The sequence below is a fragment of the Eucyclogobius newberryi genome, unplaced genomic scaffold (assembly GCF_026437365.1).
Source record: "Eucyclogobius newberryi isolate DKJ021-1_F unplaced genomic scaffold, fEucNew1.0.hap1 SCAF_8, whole genome shotgun sequence".
Classification (NCBI taxonomy): domain Eukaryota; kingdom Metazoa; phylum Chordata; class Actinopteri; order Gobiiformes; family Gobiidae; genus Eucyclogobius; species Eucyclogobius newberryi.
The window spans coordinates 8,571,205-8,589,283 of NW_027316500.1; the positions used below are offsets into that span (position 1 = coordinate 8,571,205).

The 18,079-nt window shown below is 37.2% G+C and overlaps 2 protein-coding genes across 5 annotated transcripts in view; both read right to left on the reverse strand.

The window, feature by feature from the left end:
* The window catches only part of ptk7b (protein tyrosine kinase 7b), a 135,556-nt gene extending 128,348 nt beyond the window's left edge, over positions 1 to 7,208 (reverse strand). The window contains exon 1 of the mRNA XM_072436615.1: positions 7,049 to 7,208. Within this exon, the coding sequence (XP_072292716.1) occupies positions 7,049 to 7,169 (121 nt within the window). The 5' untranslated portion in view covers positions 7,170 to 7,208. The remainder of the gene's footprint in view (positions 1 to 7,048) is intronic.
* Positions 7,209 to 14,260: 7,052 nt separating this feature from the next.
* LOC140351671 (kinesin light chain 1-like) overlaps positions 14,261 to 18,079 on the reverse strand; it is a 39,808-nt gene continuing 35,989 nt past the window's right edge. For 2 of the 4 annotated variants that reach the window (XM_072437608.1, XM_072437609.1), the window contains exons 15-17: positions 15,385 to 15,509; positions 14,476 to 14,533; positions 14,261 to 14,387 (exon numbers count right to left, since the gene is read on the reverse strand). In XM_072437608.1, coding sequence (XP_072293709.1) covers positions 14,313 to 14,387; positions 14,476 to 14,533; positions 15,385 to 15,509 — 258 coding nt within the window. In that variant the 3' untranslated portion in view covers positions 14,261 to 14,312. Of the gene's footprint in view, positions 14,388 to 14,475; positions 14,534 to 15,384; positions 15,510 to 16,377 lie in introns of those variants that run through there. The other 2 variants (XM_072437610.1, XM_072437611.1) reach the window with 2 other exon arrangements.

The following is an 18,079-nucleotide window of genomic DNA, read 5'->3' on the forward strand; positions in this document are numbered from 1 at the left end:
CAATTAGTTGTATAGAACACAAAAGACGCGTGATGAAAATATTTTTACTGAATTTTAGCTATTACCTGCGTTTATTTCTTCATTAAATACACTAAATTTACACATTTTCCGTGTCTTTTTCAAGTAATCGGGGCTCTATTTGAGTCATGAAACTTCTTTTCTCAGCTCACGACATGTTTGCGAGCCTATGCAGGGACCAGTTAACAATTATTCGATTCTACCTGAAATGAACTTGTTGCAGCCCTAACTGATATATTGCCATTTTTCCATCAATCTGCCCGTCACGCATATGCATGCTGAAGACATCGTCACTTCACCAAATGTAGGGCAATCATTTCATCCCGGTGTCGCCGCTTTCCACACTTCCTGGCAGCTACGCACCTATAAAATTAGAGGAAACGCCGGCCAAACGCCATGAATATCCCCGTAACAAAAAGAGCAAATGAAGCCTCTACAGCGGCGGGACAGTTCCACATCTGATTGAGTGCTCCCCGGCGTCACTGCTGCTCCTGTGGCCGTTGCTATGATGAGTTCATTCAGCCTCCGGACACAAAGAGTTAATGGCGGACGGGATTACGCGACGACATGCCAGACCCTTTCTCCCCTAGTTGTCTTCAAACGGGACAAATTAGGCATTCCTGCACGTTTTGATCAGAGGCATTTGAATGGGTCGGCAGCGGCGCATGCTTTGGCTCCACCGTGGGAACTCTCAGAGGATTTTATTTCACTCTTAAAACTCTTGGCATTTCCCGCTCTCGCCGTCCACCGCGGGAGAAAGTTGTCAGGATTTGCTGCGGTCCACGCGGGAGATAACGGAGCAGTGCTGAACCAGTTAAACATCTGTATTCAGTACTTCCTGATGCAGTAAATGCCACAGGGCGATATATCGGTCCCGGTACTTGACGATATCAACTGATTTCAGGCAATTTTGACATCGACATCAATGCTGCAATTTTCGGTTGGATTTTTTTTTTATTTTTTGAACAGACTAATGAGTAAAAATGGAATTAAAAGAGCAATTTGGCTAAAAAAATATGGCCAAATGTTTACACAATCATGTCACATATTATTGTATATACCAGATTAATATATATAAAACAGCAGAACATATTTATCATTATTATGCGTAATCATTTATGTATAAGCTCAATGTTCATTTGTGGACAATACTTCAACTTGAAACGGATATGTGGATCTATCTATGAACTTAAAAATTCAAATATCGGTATCGGCAAATATCGGCTTAAAATAAAACAGTATTTTTCTAAATTCAGTTTACAAGAGACAGGAACGTTCCTCCAGGCAGTAGCCCAAACTCGCAATGGTTCAGTGTCAAGACCTTGTTATACGGATCACGCCATTGACAAAACCCCTCCAGTGCTTTTCAAAAGACCAAAATCTGTTTATTCCACGCTTCTGTACATGTCATGACCAGTGATCAGTCACTTTGGAGCACAGCCAATCAACCAAACATCAGCAAAACACAACGAACAAGTACTTTAGTCAGCAATCATCTTTTTAGTAGTCGACTAGTCAAACGAGTATTTCTTTTGCACATTAAAGTCTTCTATAAAGAGAAAATGTAGGTATAAAGTATATTATTGATGAAAATAATACACTTTTGCACAAGTTTTAGAGTCTGTAAAGTCCAGATAATTACAATGAATTATTAAAATACAACACTGCAACATGACTCCATAAGTACACACCCAGTTGATCAATTTGGAAAAGATGTATAGTCTAATAATGCTGACTTAATGAGTATATTTACTGAATTTACAGCATGTATTGATCCACAAATATGTAGCTGCATATGTTATAGTAAACACATTAGCACAAGGTTACAATATATGACTTGTAAATTACAGTGTGAAACAATCAATACTTTTATCTTACTCAATAATGTAATAAAAATGTAAAATTATTCTATACGCTGCTTCATGGGTGTGAACATGAGAAGCCAGGATATCTAACAAAACACTATTATGTCTCAAAATGGGATTCTGTTTTAATAAATGGTTGGAGTAACATCAAAAGCATCATAAAGAAATGTTTAACCACTGCCACAAAGCACCAGTCACGTTTGTGCCGTTTCTAGTTTATTACAATGACCACATGAAAGATTTTCAAACGGCTTTTACAACAAGCTTTATGGAACATACATTTACACACCATTTCATGCAGTTTATGGTACAAATAAGCTGTATAGATACTTTATATGCATTGTCAAATTCCCCTGTGACCCACTTTTAAGATCCACAGCTCTATTAAACACATAAAACACACTATAAATATACTGGTTTGTTTAGAGAACTTCAATTCATAGAGGAGGATTACAATTAATAAATGAAAATGTACCAACGTTAAGAGCGAGTAAGTTTGAGATTTGAGAGTGAAATGTGAGTTTAATCTGACTTTTTACTGCTAAATACACAGTTTACAAGTACAATTCTATAAAAATATGTAATTCTGCGAGCTCCTGTGGTCAGTGCAGTTTTGTGTCAAATACATAGTTAGCTCATAAAGATAATTAATAGTTTAGAGTGTTTTTGACAGCACAACGCATTACTCCCTTTTAGTAGACAGAGCCCGCCTGTAGCCCGCCTGTAGCACGCCTGTAGCACGCCTGTAGCACGCCTGTAGCCCGCCTGTAGCCCGCCTGTAGCCCGCCTGTAGCACGCCTGTAGCCCGCCTGTAGCCCGCCTGTAGCCCGCCTGTAGCCCACCTGTAGCACGCCTGTAGCACGCCTGTAGCACGCATGTAGCACGCATGTAGCACGCATGTAGCACGCATGTAGCACGCATGTAGCACGCCTTTAGCACGCCTTTAGCACGCCTTTAGCACGCCTTTAGCACGCCTTTAGCCGACCTTTAGCCGACTGCATCCCTAGTATAGTCGATTTCAAACGCTGCTTGAACTCACGATAGCGATCAACTAAGTTTTGGCAGTCAGTCCATGTTAGTTTGTTGCGAGTCCTTGAAACAAACTAGCGTGGCACCAGAACCAATAGCAACACGACATGGAGTAATTTGACATGGCGTTGGACAGAAAGCAGACATAACAGACCCACCGCACAACAAAGGGTTTTAGTTGTGGTAATGGCGGGCACATGCAAACCCCCTTCAGACCCAGACTACAGCCATGAAAACCAGGCACCAAGTCAATAAACAAGACCAGATCCCTCCAGACCGAACGGGGACCGAACGGAGCGAGAGGAACTTGAGACCTGGAAGAAACCGCGCCAATCAGAGCCACATAATCTCAGCAAAAAACACCGAAAACACCGGGCTTCATAAACAGAGGGGCCGCGGGCGCAGGGGTCAACAAGGCCAGTAATCATCACTTAAACCCGGCTGCTCCAATCACATTGTTCTTTATTTACTTGACTGCAAGTGATCGCACAAAACAGGTCAGAGAGGTCGGGAGCAATTATGAAGCATTGATTTCCCATGTTAGTGCAAGTATTTATATGGCGTTTGTGAGCTGGGAGCTAGATAACAATGGTTAAAAAGTTTAAATGGCAATATATTTAAGCTGTTTAATGACAACAGCTTAAATATATGCTATGATACAGCAATTGTGCGCAAGATAACATTACATTGCTAACGGTAACTTGGCATTTATAGATGAAATAGCGCCATAAACTGTATATGAAGCTCCACTGAAGAACACAAAGTTGAAAAATGCAAACCCTTTTCCAGATTTGTTTACGGAGGCAGAATACTGGCTTAATTTAGATTCAGCCGCCTTTGGAACGGGACTAGATCTCGTGACAAAAGCTTGTGCGAAGACTGTGCACACATGTGGAAAATTATTTTGAGATTGTGAGATTTTCCCCTGTGTATTTACTTAAAAAAATAATTGGCAAAAGCCCTGGTTAGTTAAGATTCTAGAAGATGTAATTTAAAACAGTTTAACTAATATTTTTGTGGATCCAATCTCGTGTCTCGTCTCGAGGGAAATGTTACTAGAAGCATAATAAAGCACAAAGCGGCATAACAAAACAAAAGCAATGAGGCTCTGGAGGTTTGCTGTGTTCAAGGGCAGTGGAGGATTTCTCAACATGGCAGCACTTCCTGGTCATATTTCCCTCTTTGTTTATTCAGTTTTAGGGAAAAACCTTTTGAACTTACAATGACTTCTGAACTGACCCATGTTCGGTGGCTTTGTTGTGGTAATAAAAGCTAATACACAAAATAGCTTGAAATATTTTTAGAAGGTAACAACTGGTTAAAGCGTTTAAAGTCAAATTTTTTTGTTTTGTGCCAGCAAGTTTGCAAAGTATGTAAGAGCCACTAACGCAGCCTGGGAAAGTGATAAAAAACTGTTGCATTTGTTTTTTCAAGTGATGAGCAACTTTTACGCCACTCCTTTTGGCACTCCTCCAGTCAACACCACAGAGATGCACCGATCAAATACTTTGTGGACAATGGGAATTTCACTATAAATCAATGTCACAATTTATCATGATTACTTGTCACAGCTGGGATTAAGAGAATGGGGCCTGTTAAAGCATTTTTTTTGAACAAAGAATAAGCAAAAATAAAATAAAAAGCTTGTTATTTTTCTGTTTTGAATGATTTATGGCACTGAAAACTTACTTTGGGCGTGTTTGAATCTCCACAAACCTCAGTTGGCCTGGAAGAGCCTCCTCCTGCTTTATTCTATGGAAATGTTGTTCTTTTAGCCATAATATTCCACAATTGTGGCATAAAACATACCCATCACCATGGAGATGTTCCAAAGTATGGTTTTAACTTTCCATTTCGAATAAAATCATGCAGGTGACAGACACATCCAGAAAGTTGTGTAGAGTTGCTTTAAGAACAGTTTTGCGGTTTAACGTTGGTTTGAAAAGATTGCATTTTTAAAAAGTTGCTTGGTTGTGTTGGTTGGTGTAGAGTTTGCAAACTTCTTAAAATGGTTTGACAAATGTATCTTCTGGGAGACAAGCAGGTGATGCCACAGGACACGCTCACGGCAAGAAAACATGTTCTTTTACGATGTATTTTTAACAGCGATGCGCTAATGAGGAAGACTGCCCCTCTCCCACCCACCAGAAAAGGTCACTTTCTAAATACATTTAATTAAATGTCTTTAAATTTGACAGAAACATTGTAAAAGATGCTATTCAGTGATGCAGATTTGTGAACAGAAACACAGTTAAAGTCCATGGTCAAAATCAGCCTGCCGAGCGCTTCACGTGACGGACGATTTCATGCAGAAATGAGCGACAACCTTAACCAAAGGCGGCCATAACAGCGCAGACCTGGTTATAATCTCGACTTTGTTCACTTTATAAACATTTGCAGCAGTCGCGTTGCGTGTTTAGGCCCAAGTCTCCCCTGCAGCTTGCACACAGAGGACACATTCATCCCAAAATGGGCACCGCGAGGAGACAGGAGGGGGATGGCAGACACACTTAAGGAATTCTTCGACCACTTTAAACTATCAGCCTCGTGTTGAAGACCCCGATGCTGAATGCGGCCCCGGGTTCTTCCATTTCCCTCCGGGCGGCGCATGGGAATCAGATAAAAGTGACTGGAGTTTTGACACGATGAGCGGCGAGGTAATGAGGCGATCGTTGGCAGGATAAGAGCATTCTTTTCCCCAAAACCAGGAGGGAGCTTCCATTGGCTCTGCGTCTCTGCACTGGAGTTGTGAGCTTACAGCTGTCGCATTGTTGCGAGGCAAATTCACTTCTGTCGAGTTAGTAGATATTAGTAGTCACAGAACCTTGATTTTCTTCTGTTCCGAGTCAAAATATGCTCTATATCAGAACTAGACTCCACATGATGATATTAAAGCACAACGAAGTAACATTTTCACCGCATTGAAGGTCTGTTTAAGTTCCTGTGATGGTTAAATATGTATTTTCGGGACGGTTGAAGTGCACGTCGTCGCCCCCTGCTGTCTCGGAGCGGAAAAGCAGCCACGCATTGTACGGAAGACAACTCTCCTGAGAAACCCTGGCTCTTTCATTTTGTACTTGGCAATGTGAAATGGTTATGCATGTGCCTATACTGTCTTATTAAAGATAAAGAAAATAAGAGAACAAATAAGTGACTAATAAGGGGGGGAAATAACTGTTTTGTATCTATTTTCTGGCAATGTATTTTCACAAAAGAGCAGCAGTAGGAGCTTCAGCCTCAAAGTTGCGTAGTTCTGCTTTAAAACGAGCTAAGAGTGCATTTACTTAACATCAATATGAGCGTTTAAGACTAGAAAACACTGTATCATTTGGATTTGGTGCCATTTTTTGCGCCGATCATTTCAATGTGTGCTTTTGGATTATAATTTAACACACATCTTGCTTTCCACCTTCCACTGGAAACTGCAAAGAGCCATTAAACTGTCAAGGAGGTTCAGTCTGAAGCGGCTTATGACGAGGCAGAATATGAATATAATAATGAGAAACGGCGTGTCCAATGCGTGGAGGACAGTCACAGGAGAGGACAGTCACAGGAGAGGACAGTCACAGGAGAGGACAGTCACAGGAGAGGACAGTCACAGGAGAGGACAGTCACAGGAGAGGACAGTCACAGGAGAGGACAGTCACAGGAGAGGACAGTCACAGGAATGCACAATGACAAGGCCGAGTAGCACTGGGCTGTACAGGGAAAACTGCAACCATCCAGAACTGGCAAAGGCGTTTCAAATCACAGAGGGATATCAGTTTTAATATAATGGCTTATTTGGGGGTAAAAATTGGGGGTAAAAATCGTTCCAAACATGAGCTTTTACAGTGTCCCGTCTCTCACCGCTGCCCCCCGCTAAGTGTGGGGTCAATGGCGGGGGGAAGGGGGCCCCAAAGTCCCCCAAAACAACACAAACTCATTTACATCGCCTGCTTCCAGTACGTGGATCGGCAAAATGCGCAAAATACAAATTACATACAGTTTTGAATGAAATAACTTAAAATCAAAAACAGCTCAAATAACAATGCGCGCGGCTCGAAACAACAATTAAGACAGTTTTAAAAGTTGTATTCCAGACATACCGGGTCTAAATCAAGTGAATTAAGTGGACAAGACGCGTGAACACCCACCGTGTACGCAGATGAACGCCGCGGCGCAGAGCGCATCCAGCAGCGGCGTCTTTCCGCGTCTCGTCGCCGGGTTCCTCCAGCCGTGGCCCCGCTGTCTCCCGCTTCGCCCTGGTACATCCATGCCCGCTCCCGTGCGCTGGTCCTCGGGCTTCACACTCGGGGAGCTGCGCGGCGCCTTTTCGCAGCCGAAAACGAAGTCGCAAACAACCGCAAAAAAAACAACAAAAAAACAGATCCGTGCGTAAAAGGTGCGGAGCGGAGTTTACCTGCGCGCGTCCCCGGGGGGAAGTTGTTGAAGCCCCGGCGGCGGTGCCCTGTTTTTTTTTTTTCCTCCTACGAGTTCCTGCGGGGGGAAACTAGCCGGAACACGGCAGAGGACATGTGGGTAAATGCGCTCCGTGCGGCAGGAAAACCAGACGGACCGCTCACACCGACGCGGGGGAAAGTTTGCGCGGTAACTTCCAGACGCGCTACGGAACGAGGAGTCGCGGGTGAAACGTGTCGCTCCCGGTTCATTTACTGTCGTCTCCGTCCGCGCTCACGAGCAGCAAACCCCCGAGTCCACGGCCGCCTGCACCGGCCACTTGTGTCCGCGACGAGGGGCAGTTTGGCTCCGCGGTGCTGCGGGAGTTGGCGTCCTCCTTCTGCAGGGGTTTTTTCCCTTCTTTACTCCGAACGCGGCAAGTTACGGTAAACGGAGAGCGCTGCATCCGTCTGCGGTTTTCAGAATAAACGCCGCGGTAGAGTTTTAAAAAATGCAAGCGCCAGACTTAGATTATGGTGTTATATTATCATATGAATATCGAGCTCAGATCATAAATTATAAATACATAATAAATACATAAATAAATAATAAAATATGATATATGATAAAAGGGAAGTAAGGTTATATTTTGAAAAGCTATTTTCTGGTGATTTTTTTGCCAGATCTGATTTAAAAAAAAACTAAAAAACTAAAAAATTCAAGATACTTCCTGGTAAAACTAAGGTAAAATATATAATAATAAATTGAATAATAATACATTAAGTAATAATAAATACATACAAAAGTAATAATGAATATACCACGCTCCTCTCATTTATTCACTGTTATTTTTTTGGTGATTTTTTGTGTATTTATTTTAACAATGAGAAGAGCATAGTATATTCACAATTACTTTAGCATGTATTTATTATTATTTAATGTATTATTATTTAATTATATTTGCCATAGTTTTACCAGGAAAAATCTTGTTTTTTTTGTTTTCTTGTTTTTTTTTAGAAGATCTGGCAACAGATCATTTGCAACAGTAAAGCCTAATTTATAAAAAAAAAAAATCACATTGTAAAACGTCTAAAATGTGTGAAATGTTTAGCTCATGCCCATAAAATAAATGATTAATCGAAACGTCCAGCAAATCTAAGGCAACATTTTATTTTCCACCTGAACAAAACGGTAAAACAAAAAATAAATAAAGTCAAATGTGTACAAATAAATGATTTAATTGTGAAATCCACTTAAACATCCGGTCGTATCCATGGTTTCCATCCACCATTCCGGTCCTTTTCCCAGTCAAAATCAGAGCAACGACGCCACCGCGGGGCTGAGTCGGCCAAACTTTTATAAACCCTTAACGTAAATATCTCAAACAACACAAAACACATACATACACAGTCTTATACATACACAGGCTGCAAATGCTTTTCAGTTTTTAGATTAAATAAATAATTGTCGGAGTTAATTTGTCAATCGTGTGTCAAAGTTACATGGCTATAAAGAAAAATCAGAAAACTGTCTATAATAATCAGAAAACTCAATGACATTTGGTGTGTGTTTAAATGCACAATACAAATCTAATCATCAACAACACACGGTGACACGAGTCGGTATTAGTGGATTTTTAGGCTGTTGTATTCAGAAAACAAGAGTACAATTCATTTTAAAATATATCTTCATTTATCTTTCATTCAAGTTTGTCTTTTTTCTTCAAACATTTCCGTGTCAAAACCTGTGAACAACTCCAAATAAATCAGATTACCCACCTCACAGTTACAGTGCCATTTCCATAATCCGATAGCTCCAGAAATCAGACAACGATCAGATTTCGTTGAACATACGCAATTAAGTGACCGTATACAATATTAAATGTACAATGTCAGTGTCTAAAAATGCAGAAATAAAGTGTATTAATTATAGAGAGTGCAGCCTAGAATGGCAAGTAAAGTGTAACATGTTTCAAAGGACCGTAACTGAATATATTTTACTATACGGCTGTTCAGTTTGTGTCTTTTTCTACATAAACTGTCGATGTGGAGACTCAGGATTCTGTGGAGATGTTTTGAAGTTTTGGAGCTGCACTAATGAAGCTCCATAAACACTGACAGAGAAGAGTTTGACAGCTCCACAGGCCCGAGAGGGAAAACTCCTCCAGGACTGGGAGACAGGAACAGACTTATGGTGCTACTGGAGAAAACTGCAACCACAATTATTTATGTTGTAACTGTGGATATGCAAGATAATTACATTTGTCTTTCTTTTTTTTTTTGCTTTGGTGTTTTATATTGTGTAGAGTTCTCTGCTCTTATTTCCCTAAAAACATTAATACATGTAGCTGCATTTATTGATATTTCCTAAAAACATTAATACATGTAGCTGCATTTATTGATATTTCCTAAAAACATTAATACATGTAGCTGCATTTATTAATATTTCCTAAAAACATTAATACATGTAGCTGCGTTTATTAATATTTCCTAAAAACATTAATACATGTAGCTGCATTTATTGATATTTCCCTAAAAACATTAATACATGTAGCTGTGTTTAGTAATATTTCCTAAAAACATTAATACATGCAGCTGCGTTTATTAATATTTCCTAAAAACATTAATACATGTAGCTGCGTTTATTGATATTTCCCTAAAAACATGAATACATGTAGCTGCGTTTATTAATATTTCCCTAAAAACATTAATACATGTGTACCTGCATTTATTAATATTGTCCTAAAAATATTAATAAATGTAGCTGCATTTATTGATATTTCCCTAAAAACATTAATACATGTAGCTGCATTTATTGATATTTCCCTAAAAACATTAATACATGTAGCTGCATTTATTGATATTTCCCTAAAAACATTAATACATGTAGCTGCGTTTAGTAATATTTCCTAAAAACATTAATACATGTAGCTGCGTTTATTGATATTTCCCTAAAAACATGAATACATGTAGCTGCGTTTATTAATATTTCCCTAAAAACATTAATACATGTGTACCTGCATTTATTAATATTGTCCTAAAAATATTAATAAATGTAGCTGCATTTATTGATATTTCCCTAAAAACATTAATACATGTAGCTGCGTTTATTGATATTTCCCTAAAAACATTAATACATGTGAACCTGCATTTATTAATATTGTCCTAAAAATATTAATAAATGTAGCTGCATTTATTGATATTTCCCTAAAAACATTAATACATGTAGCTGCGTTTATTGATATTTCCCTAAAAACATTAATACATGTGTACCTGCATTTATTAATATTGTCCTAAAAATATTAATAAATGTAGCTGCATTTATTGATATTTCCCTAAAAACATTAATACATGTAGCTGCATTTATTAATATTGTCCTAAAAATATTAATAAATGTAGCTGCATTTATTAATATTTCCTAAAAACATTAATACATGTAGCTGCATTTATTGATATTTCCCTAAAAACATTAAATACATGTAGCTGCATTTATTGATATTTCCTAAAAACATTAATACATGTAGCTGCGTTTATTAATATTTCCTAAAAACATTAATACATGTAGCTGCGTTTATTAATATTTCCTAAAAACATTAATACATGTAGCTGCGTTTATTGATATTTACCTAAAAACATTAATACATGTAGCTGCGTTTATTAATATTTCCCTAAAAACATTAATACATGTAGCTGCGTTTATTGATATTTCCCTAAAAACATTAATACATGTACCTGCATTTATTAATATTGTCCTAAAATATTAATAAATGTAGCTGCATTTATTGATATTTCCCTAAAACATTAATACATGTAGCTGCATTTATTGATATTTCCCTAAAAACATTAAATACATGTAGCTGCATTTATTGATATTTCCTAAAAACATTAATACATTTAGCTGCATTTATTGATATTTCCTAAAAACATTAATACATGTAGCTGCATTTATTGATATTTCCTAAAAACATTAATACATGTAGCTGCGTTTATTAATATTTCCTAAAAACATTAATACATGTAGCTGCATTTATTAATATTTCCTAAAAACATTAATACATGTAGCTGCGTTTATTAATATTTCCTAAAAACATTAAATACATGTAGCTGCATTTATTAATATTTCCTAAAAACATTAATACATGTAGCTGCATTTATTGATATTTCCTAAAAACATTAATACATGTAGCTGCGTTTCTTAATATTTCCTAAAAACATTAATACATGTAGCTGCATTTATTGATATTTCCTAAAAACATTAATACATGTAGCTGCGTTTATTAATATTTCCTAAAAACATTAATACATGTAGCTGCGTTTATTAATATTTCCTAAAAACATTAATACATGTAGCTGCGTTTATTAATATTTCCTAAAAACATTAATACATGTAGCTGCGTTTATTAATATTTCCTAAAAACATTAATACATGTAGCTGCATTTATCAATATTTCCCTAAAAACATTAATACATGTATCTGCATTTATTAATATTTCCTAAAAACATTAATACATGTAGCTGCATTTATTAATATTTCCTAAAAACATTAATACATGTAGCTGCATTTATTGATATTTCCTAAAAACATTAATACATGTAGCTGCATTTATTAATATTTCCTAAAAACATTAATACATGTAACTGCATTTATCGATATTTCCCTAAAAACATTAATACATGTATCTGCATTTATTAATATTTCCTAAAATCATTAAATACATGAAGATGCATTTATTAATATTTCCTAAAATCATTAAATACATGAAGATGCATTTATTAATATTTCCTAAAATCATTAAATACATGAAGATGCATTTATTAATATTTCCTAAAAACATTAATACATGTAGCTGCGTTTATTAATATTTCCCTAAAAACATTAATACATGTAGCTGCATTTATCGATATTTCCCTAAAAACATTAATACATGTAGCTGCGTTTATTAATATTTCCCTAAAAACATTAATACATGTATCTGCATTTATTAATATTTCCTAAAATCATTTAATACATGTAGATGCATTTATTAATATTTCCTAAAAACATTAATACATGTAGATGCATTTATCGATATTTCCCTAAAAACATTAATACATGTAGCTGCATTTATTAATATTTCCTAAAATCATTAAATACATGTAGATGCATTTATTAATATTTCCCTAAAAACATTTGACATTTTCTGTAAAGTGGATCAAAGAGCATTTTTTAAAAAGCAAATGGGTTCAATAAAAAGTTGACACATTTGACTACAAAATGATTTATATTCCATGATCAATATTTGAAAGCAGTGTATTAGTGTTTGAGGCGTGATTTTTAACCAAAAAAAAACAAACATTTGAACAAACTGATCCTTTTAAAACACAAACGACAGTGAGAACATTGTTTCACACGCTCAACAAAATTAAAACAAATCATTTTCCAGTTCTTTTAGCTAAACTCGGGTGCGAGGTCCTTCGATTTAACTGTGCAAATATCCACTACATCTAAAAACAAAAATAAACAATGATCTTTTTTTCCTAGTTGCTGTAAACAGAGATATGCAGTTGTGCTCAAATCACAAACGGCACAAAAAAAAGCAATATATTTACACAAAAAAAATGGGTCAAATCAAGTGACTTATGTCAGTATCGTTTACACGTACAGTAAAATTACGGGGCAAAATCATTCCCGTTCGTTCCCCGCGATGAGCGAAACAAAAGTGGAAGCAGCAGACCGAACTTGAATAGTGTTGTACGACAATTTACAATTCGCACCAATCGAATGGGGTCAGCGGGAAAACCATGTGACCGCGTCTAACGAAGCTTCACCGCCACCGTACAATCTCAACAGGCAAAAAACATTAAAAACACTCATTACGGCGACTTAAAATATGTCCAGACAAGCTTTTCTTTTTACATTTGAAGCCTGAATATCAACGTAAAGCAACAATAAAATAAAATATGAACGTCTTCACAGATCGCACGACAAAATGGCACAAAGAGAAAACAATTGAGGAAGACAAAACAGCAGGAGATAATGTTCATGGAGCTGTGATATTATGGCAACAGGTCGAAAGTGCAAGACGTTATTTCCTGAAAACTTTAGGAGGTTTTTTTTTTTTCAAAACTTGTGGCACTGATGCTCAAACTGAGAAAGAATATGGCGACAGTGTGAAATCGCACTGCGCATTTTGTTTTAGAGAAACAAAAACGGTCAGTAATGGACCAAGACAAACAATATACCGTATTTTCCAGATTATAAGTCGCACTTTTTTCATAGTTTTGGCCGGGGTGCAACTTATACTCCGGAGCGACTTGTATGTGGTATTATTTGTTATTTTCACACTTGCAACCTTATGTTTTTTTCTTCTCCATTATGTACGGAAAATACAGTTATATTTTTCAACTGAATTTCTCAAAACGCAAGAAAGTTGATGAGAAATAGCTTCCGATTATGAACTCCAGCTCACTCAAATAATGAATTATTATTGTATTAGATTCATTACAACTGATTTAAGGCATTATCGATTGACGTGACTGAGCATTTACGCCCGAAATAGAAGGTGTCATTTTGTTTTTGGCACTTTATCGATGAGAAACGGGAGAGCGGGATAGGTCCTTTTTGCGAATAGACACGCTTGAAAAAAAAAATTAAAAAAAATCTAAATACTGTATTTTCTGGACAATAAGTTGCACCTTTTTTCATAGTTTTGGCCCGGGTTCGACTTATACTTATATTTATACTTATATACTTGGGTTATATACTCCGGAGCAACTTATATGTGACATTATTTGTTATTTTCACACAAATGCTTTTTCTTCTCTATTATGCATTTTTTAGCTGGTGCGACTTATCCTCATAGTCCGGAAAATACGGTATTTCTGCACAGTGCTGTACATTCCAATGTCAAAACACAAAAAAACGGCCACGCGCTGTAATATCTTTGGGTCAAACGGCGAGAGAAAAAGTCTTTGGGTCTGGTTCTGTGTGAGGAGTGACTTTGTCTGGTAGTGTCGATGTTGTAGAGTCGTATAAAACGGCTCAGTTTCCTGTGTAGAGGTCAACGGTGCTGGAGCTCAGGCCCCGGCTCTCCCTGAAGGTCCCGCCCCCTCGAGGCTGCCGCACAAAAGAGACCACCAATCAGAACGGGAAGGAAACAACGTACGGGGTTACGCGGCGGTTTGTGAATGGAGTGTGTTTTTACCGAAAATGAGTCGTCGCTCGTCTTGTTCAGATAATTCAGAGACGCGGCTCGTTTCATGCTGCGGAGAAAAGACAAAACAATAAGTACACGCATGCGGAAATATATTATTGGAGGTACTTGAAAATGATATAGGCTTCTCTTAATCCACGGAGGAATTGTCAATAAATAAATGCACTTGTATCCATTTGTTCACATCATAATCAACAGAAAAATTGAGACATAAATAAATGACGTACACATTTTGTTTGTATAAGTAATTTGCAAATGAGTGATCTGAACCAGAAAAAAAGCGTGTTATAAAGTAAGAATAATGTGTAATGTTATAGAGAAAATGTTAAGAAATACAGTCTGTATTTATGATGTTTTAAAGAAGTTAAAGTTTACTACTTTATTTACTACCTTAATAATTTACTGTATTTTCTGGACTATAAGTCGCACCTTTTTTCATAGTTTTGGCCAGGATGCGAATTATACTTTTATTTAATACTTATATACTTATACTCCGGAGCGACTTATATGTGATATTATTTGTTATTTTCACACTTGCAACCGCATTTCATACTCCAGTGTGACTTAAATATGTGTTGTTTTCTTGTCTTTTATGCATTTTTTGGCTGGTGCGACTTATAGTCCGGAAAATACGGCAAGTAATTTGCAAATGAGTGATCTGAACCAGAAAATAAATCATAAAAGAGTATTATAAAGTAAGAATAACATGACATTTTGTAGAGAAATGTTAAGAAATGCAGTCTGTATTTATGATGTTTCAAAGGAGAAGTAAAAGTAGTAAATCCTGCACCGGTCCTTAATTTACTTGTTTTTTTTTTCCATTTTAACATCATACAGTTCATAATAATGCACATGATGAGTCTCAAACAGCGTGGCGTTCGTCCCAGCTCCAGGTCTTACTTGGTGCTGCGTGGCTCGGGCGGCCCGTTGCCCTGGAGCTTCTTCACCAACAGTTCACTGCTGCGCCTCAGGACGTCCCGCAGCTTCCCCAGAGAACCACTGCGCTGGAGAGCACCGCTGCCATCCTGTGGAGACACACGCGCACGCTTCAAAACACCTGCACGACACCACTGCTCAAGAGATTCATTCAGATTACAAACACCATAGCAACCAGGATAAAACGCTTTCAACTTAATGGCTCCGTTCTTGCTATATTTCTACTTAATGAAGACCAAAGTTTACACCCAATTTGAAGCTTGTTGTGGTTCCAGAGGGAATTTTGAAATATCTTGAGTTTAAAGGGCACGGCTGAGGCTAAACAGCAATGAGGAACTAATATCTCCAATATAGTCGTTTTAATACAAAAAACACATTCAAAGGATTCAATTTGGCTACATGTGTTAATGACGGTTTATAAAGTTTCAGAAAAAGATTTTAAATAAAATCGTAGGTCTTGTGGAGTTTGGTTACTACACAGCTGATTAGTCCAGAACAAGCTTTCAAACTTAGGTTTTTACCCCCAGAAAGTCTATGGAAAAATGACATCAGTTACAAGGTGAAACATTTAGTCTTCAAGCCCCAGATTAATTCATTTTTGGAGTAGCTTTTAACTACTACTACTTTTTTAATAACACAATTCAGGACACATTTGTGATCATGATTGAGCAGCGCAACACATTTTATGTTGAGTTTTTTATGTTAAGTATTTTACAGGTTTATTTCACAGAGCAGATAAAATAGTAATAGTTCAGAATACAAACATGTACCAAATCTTAACACTGTAGATAAAATATATGTTATTTTGTTAGGGTGGGTTTTAGTAAAAAGTTACCATCCATCCACTCATAGAGAATATAATTGATTAATTTATCTTGATGCAGTACACCTTTAAGCGCAGCAGAGGGCGCCTTTTTACCATGTATCCACTGCATTTGAACCAAAACAGACCAAGACTTGAGTTTCACAAATGAAAAACTTTATTTGAGAATACCAACAAGTGTGGATGCAGTAATCTTCACAATGCAGGATGGTAAATACTTAACGCGGAGCTACGTTCTACGATAGGGCCTATAGATCTGACCGTTAATGTCCACTTGAGAAAACTGAAGCCACACTACATGTTTATATACGCCGAGATAAGACAGCTCAATAAATAAGCATTCCACTAACACAATATTGTCATTAACGTGATCAACATAGTCACTTGTTTTGCATTGAAGAAATATGTGTATGGTCGAGAGGAATGGAGAAGGCGAGTAGCATACCGAGAGCCTTGAGAGCGAATCTTACAAATTACACGTCCATAATTACATTCAGTTAGTTCAAATGACGGCGGATGAGAAACACCGGGATTTGGTGGCACAGAGAAATCACCAAATGTCTTTCAATTGTGTGAGAAAAGAGGGAACACACTGGGTCGAGCTGTGTGTTCAGACGCATTGACCGTTCACAGGTAAAACGAGGTGGACACGGCGACTGAAGCACGAGCGCACGGGGAACTAATGTGGGAACCAGGGGAACCGGGTACTGTGGAGGTTAAACACCAACTGAAGCTCCAGCGTTCAATTAGGACGCGGGATGTCGCCATTTCAAATTTGAGGGATTATTGTGAGAAGAAACATCGAGATTTAACGATTATTTGACCAAAATGACTATAAAATCCTACATGTTTTTCTTGTTTTCTTAAACCTGCTTTATGAATGATCGATTAAACATGAATGAAAAGCACTTTACATTAACTTTTTTGAGGAAAGGCTGAGCAGAAAGGACTCAAACTCGTAACTCAAAAAGAAATGGAACTAAAACAGACCTAATTTAGTTTGAAAATTGTCACTTTTCTTTAAATTGTATTTTTTTTCTGCTAAAAATGTCACAAATCACAATTATACTTTTGTCTTCACGGTTTTATTGTGACCTAAATAATCACAATTATCGATTAACCTAATAACCTTGACACAAATCAACAGTTATATTTGATTATTTGTTTAAAAATCTTAAAAGTATTGACGGCTAGGCCAAAAACATGTGATTGTTATTCACCATTTGCCATTAAAAAACTTTACAATGTGTTAGATATTTGCCACTCAATTTGCACTAATAACAATGTGGAAAGCTTAGCATAGACTATGATTCATGCGCATTACTTATTATTAGCTGTATTTCAATGTTGAGCTGTTTTATTTACTTTTTTGCCCATCGAAATCTACCTCAATTAGCAAAATAAATCATGCTTTCTGATGGAACCGTCTTGATTTTTTAAACATTTATCCAGTTGTTGTTGTTGTTGTTGTTTTATGGCGGTTGGCATCCGAGTGTTGCATTACCGCCAGACTTTATTCCCCAGACTTTGTCGTAGTCCTAAAAGTTGTTCTTCCAGCGCTTTGACCAGTTGAATAACGACTGACACATATTGAACAGTGCCGTGGTTACCGTGGTTACCTTTACAGCTTAAACTTCACAGTACCAGAACCTGGATTCCACCCACTTTAACCACTAGCTACATAACTAACTACACAAGATATCAAACTATTCAAACCATGTAACGATACTGAATGTGTGTCCGTGCTCCGGGTTTTACAGTGGCTCTAGATTTTGTGTTGCTGATTCCCTTTGAAATGTGTGAAACGTTTCGTGTTGAAAAAACATTGAAATACCC